Source organism: Oncorhynchus nerka, linkage group LG23, assembly GCF_034236695.1.
Source record: "Oncorhynchus nerka isolate Pitt River linkage group LG23, Oner_Uvic_2.0, whole genome shotgun sequence".
Taxonomy (NCBI): domain Eukaryota; kingdom Metazoa; phylum Chordata; class Actinopteri; order Salmoniformes; family Salmonidae; genus Oncorhynchus; species Oncorhynchus nerka.
Window position 1 is genome coordinate 8,309,810 of NC_088418.1, and position 5,117 is coordinate 8,314,926.

General features: G+C 43.6%; 1 protein-coding gene across 1 annotated transcript in view; it reads left to right on the top strand.

Moving 5' to 3' along the window:
• The window catches only part of micu1 (mitochondrial calcium uptake 1), a 110,660-nt gene extending 106,711 nt beyond the window's left edge, over window positions 1-3,949 (top strand). Inside the window, exons 12-13 of the mRNA XM_065007822.1 lie at window positions 2,081-2,170; window positions 2,572-3,949. Of these exons, the coding sequence (XP_064863894.1) occupies window positions 2,081-2,170; window positions 2,572-2,735 (254 nt within the window). The 3' untranslated portion in view covers window positions 2,736-3,949. The remainder of the gene's footprint in view (window positions 1-2,080; window positions 2,171-2,571) is intronic.
• The last annotated feature ends 1,168 nt before the right edge of the window (window positions 3,950-5,117 follow it).

Sequence of the window (5,117 nt, forward strand, 5' to 3'; positions counted from 1 at the left end):
TTTCCTTAAGTCACTTCTCTGCAAATGAGCTGTTTCTGTTTTAGCCACACCCTTTTTGCTGACAGGTGTATAAAATCGAGGACAGAGCCATGCAATCTCCATAGACCAACATTGGCAGTAGAATGGCCCTTACTGAAGAGCTCAGTGACTTTCAACGTGGCACCATCATAGGATGCCGCCTTTCCAACAAGTCCGTTAGTAAAATGTTTTGCCCCGGTCAACTGTAAGGGCTTTTATTGTGAAGTGGAAACATCTAGGAGCAACAACGGCTCAGCCCTGAAGTGGTACTGAAGCGCATGGTGTGTAAAAGTTGTATGTCCTCGGTTGCGCAACATTCACTACCAGGTTCCAAACTGCCTCTGGAAGCAACGTCAACTGTTTGTCGGGAGCTTCATCAAAATGTGTTTCCATGGCCGAGCAGCCGCACACAAGCCTAAGATCACCATGTGGAATGCCAAGCGTCATCTGGAGTGGTGTGAAGCTCGCCGCTATTGGACTCTGGAGCAGTGGAAACGTGTTCTCTGGAGTGATGAATCACACTTCACCATCTGACAGTCCGACGTACGAGTCTGGGTTTGACGGATGCCAGGAGAACGTTACCTGCCACAATGCTTAGTGCCAACTGTAAAGTTTGGTGGAGGGGGAATAATGGTCTGGGGTTGTTTTTCATGGTTCTGGGCTCCTTAGTTCCTGTTGAAAGGAAATCTTAGCGCAACAGCAGACAATGACATTCTAGACCTGGGCAAATACTGGCGACCTGATTCATTGCAGCCCGCGGGATCCTGCTCGGATCACGTAAAGAAGTTGCGATAGTACTTTTTTTTTTTATGTGTTATTCAAATTAAAAGCGCAATGAATATTCACCTTTTGTGTAGTGATTTAACTCCCACCTCTTGTGGGACATTTATTTTCAAGGAGTGTAATAAATATCAACTGACAGGCTGACGCACACGGCACAGTTACAAATAGTAGCTAGCTAGAAATTGCGCAAAAAATTTTTTTTTTTTTCAAAGAAGTTGACAATGAATGTAGGGTGTTCCAGCAAGATATATTTTTTTTTGAGGTATCAGGGATAGCTGTGTGCAAAGGAAGCATTGCTGTCTTGAAAGACTAAGGACTTTTCACAAAACTGCATTCAGCAAACAACGGATTTGCGAGAGCTAGATATGTACTGTCCCACAAAATTGCTAAACACAGCAAGGCGTTCGCTGAGGGAGAATGCACACCAACGTGAGATGGCCGAGTTTGGGGGAAGGTGCTTTAAAAAGGTGTGGGGGGACCTGAAGTCTGAGATGGTTTGAGTTTTTCCGAATGAAAGGAAAATATGTGGATTTACCTCAACTGAAACATAAAGAATGGTTGGCTGATCAACTGAAACATAAAGAATGGTTGGCTGATCAACTGAAACATAAAGAATGGTTGGCTGATCAACTGAAACATAAAGAATGGTTGGCAGATCAACTGAAACATAAAGAATGGTGAATGGTTGGCAGATCAACTGGAGCATAAAGAATGGTGAATGGTTGGCTGATCAACTGAAACATAAAGAATGGTGAATGGTTGGCTGATCAACTGAAACATAAAGAATGGTGAAATGTTGGCAGATCAACTGGAGCATAAAGAATGGTTGGCTGATCAACTGAAACATAAAGAATGGTTGGCAGATAATTTATTTTTTAACCTTCCGTGGGCATCATGACCTTCCATGAATGAACTGAATTCCAAACTACAAGGGACATTTTGCACGTCAGATGTACAGCCTTCGTCAAAGCCTTCAAGGGAACGTTACTCCTCCTGACCCAGCAAGTAGAAGCCAACAATCTCCCCCACCTCCCGAGGGGGGGGGGGTGTTATATAACACTGAGACGTTGTATTTAACATTCTCTCTCATCCTCTCTGTCCTGCTATCATTCTCTCTCCTCTTCCATCTCTCTCTCATCCTCTCTGTCCCTCTATCTTATATCATTCTCTCTCCTCTTCCATCTCTCTCTCCTCTCCCATCTCCCATCTCTCTCTCCTCTCCCATCTCTCTCTCCTCTCCCATCTCCCATCTCTCTCTCCTCTCCCATCTCTCTCTCAGCCACGATGAAGCAGGTGGCCCGTACGGTGGCTAAAGTGGAGCTGTCTGATCATGTGTGTGACGTCGTGTTCGCTCTGTTCGACTGCGATGGTGAGTAGGTGTTTGTGTGTTCACTGTTCCATGTTTATATTATATTAATATATTTAGTTAACTAATAATACTATCTCTCACTCCTCTCTCCCCCCTACTCTCTCTGCTCCCTCCCCCCCTCCCTCCTCCTCCCTCCCTCCTCCCTCCCCCTCCTCCCCCTCCTCCCTCCCTCCCTCCTTCCTCTCCCTCCCTCCCCTCCCCTCCCTCCCTCCCTCCTTCCTCCTCTCCTTCCTTCCCTGCTCTCCTTCCTTCCCCTCTCCTTCCTTCCCTGCCTCCTTCCTTCCCTCCCCCTTCTCCTTCCTTCCCTCCCTCCCTCCTCCTTCCCTCCCTCCCTCCCTCCCTCCTTCCTTCCTTCCTTCCCTCCCCCCCTTCTCCTTCCTTCCCTCCCTCCCTCCCCCTAGGTAATGGAGAACTGAGTAATAAGGAGTTTATAGCCATAATGAAGCAGCGTCTGATGCGAGGTCTAGAGAAACCTAAAGACATGGGTTTCACCCGGTTGGTACGAGCCATGGTGAAGTGTGCCCAAGACACCGCATGGGACTTCGCCATGCCAAAACAGAATTAGACACCTGTGTGTGTGTGTGTGTGTCATGCCCAAGCAGCATTAAGGATGGGAGGGATGTGAGAATGCAAGTGTGTGTATTCCAGTGACGAAAAGGGTGCTCACTCTGCTCCTCCACACCACTCTAAACGTCGATGACGTCTTCTGGCTCTCTGTGTCTCTGTGTGTGTCTGTCTCTCTGTGTCTCTCTCTGTGTGTCTCTCTCTCTCTCTCTCTCTCTCTCTCTCTCTGTGTCTCTCTCTCTGTGTCTCGGATTAAAAGCATATAGTTAATTGGCAACAATAGGCGTTATAACTCATCTGTTCACACCAATTAAAGACATCAAACTCATTTTGACATCAGCTCTGGCGTAAACATCATGTTACTACAATATGGTTCTTTCATCCCAAATGACACCCTATTCCCTATGCAGTGCACTACTTTAGACCAGGGCCCTATGGGGAATGGCACCCTATTCCCTATGTAGTGCACTACTTTAGACCAGGGCCCTATGGGTCTTCTTATGGGCCCTGGTCAAGCGTAGTGCACTGCATAGGGAATAGGGTGCCATTCCCCATAGGGCCCCGGTCTAAAGTAGTGCACTACATAGGGAATAGGGTGCCATTTTGAGATGCTGACGCGGCAGTTTGTCCTAAGAGGCTTTCCATGGACGGCTCTCCGCAATGCATCATGGGTATTATTAGGGGATGGGAGTTACAATCTTGTATATTTATTGTTTTGGCGAATGTAATGTAAACAAACACAACCCTTTTCCCTGAATAAGGATTAAACAGCACTTTATAAACCCTCGTTATAGTTTAGAGGATTTATGTTTGACTGCAAAACACAACACAAGAAATCCTGTTACTCCCTCAATTCAAAGGTTAAAGGATTCATTTAAATCATGTGGAATGTCTCTCTAAAATAGGTGTCTCTCTATAAGGCTGTTCCATCTCTCCTCTCTCATCCTCTCTGTCCTTCTATCCCTCCATCTAATGTGTCTCTCTATGAGGCTGTTCCATCTCTCTCCTCTTCCATCTCTCTCATCCTCTCTGTCCTTCTATCCCTCTAATGTGTCTCGAAGATATTCTACAACTGTACAGACTGTCGACGTTGGAGTTGTTTTCCCTGCTACCATCCCGGCCTGTTTTATTTCAGAGAGCGGGTTATTATTACTGAATGACTTTATAATTCTGATGTTCAACCAGAGTATCATTAAAGATGTTTGTTTTTCTGAATAGACTCGTTGTCCTGTGTTTTGGCCTAGAACTTCTACCACCAAGAGACATCTTCATATCTGGAACACCAGTGCAATAACTACAGAATGGGAAAACTGAAGAAGTGTAATATTCTAAACTTGTATATTATTATTGCTAAAATATTGTAGACTGAATATTCACAGTTAAAACGAAGACTTGTTCCCTTTTAAAAATGTGTTAATCTTTGGCTAGACGTGTAGCTCCCTCCAGCAACCGTTCCTTGATTTTATCTGGTGGCTTTATTCTGTAGTTTTAGTCAGAATGATCACCTTCCGTGAGAACTTGTAAATGAAAAATACAGTTAAACACACTCTTACAACCTTCTTATCTTACGAGTGACTTATTAGCTTGGAATAACTCTTAAGTGCTGACATGAATAAACAGTTTAGCCGGAGCTGTAACAGTATCAGATTAAACACAGGAATAAACAGTTTAACCGGAGCTGTAACAGTATCAGATTAAACACAGGAATAAACAGTTTAACCGGAGCTGTAACAGTATCAGATTAAACACAGGAATAAACAGTTTAACCGGAGCTATAACAGTATCAGATTAAACACAGGAATAAACAGTTTAACCGGAGCTGTAACAGTATCAGATTAAACACAGGAATAAACAGTTTAACCGGAGCTGTAACAGTATCAGATTAAACACAGGAATAAACAGTTTAACCGGAGCTATAACAGTATCAGATTAAACACAGGAATAAACAGTATCAGATTAAACACAGGAATAAACAGTTTAACCGGAGCTGTAACAGTATCAGATTAAACACAGGAATAAACAGTTTAACCGGAGCTATAACAGTATTAAACAGAATTAAAGTTTACAGGAATAAACAGTTTAAACACGGAATAAACAGCTGTAACAGTATCAGATTAAACACAGGAATAAACAGTTTAACCGGAGCTGTAACAGTATCAGATTAAACACAGGAATAAACAGTTTAACCGGAGCTGTAACAGTATCAGATTAAACACAGGAATAAACAGTTTAACCGGAGCTGTAACAGTATCAGATTAAACACAGGAATAAACAGTTTAACCGGAGCTGTAACAGTATCAGATTAAACACAGGAATAAACAGTTTAACCGAGCTATAACAGTATCAGATTAAACACAGGAATAAACAGTTTAACCGGAGCTGT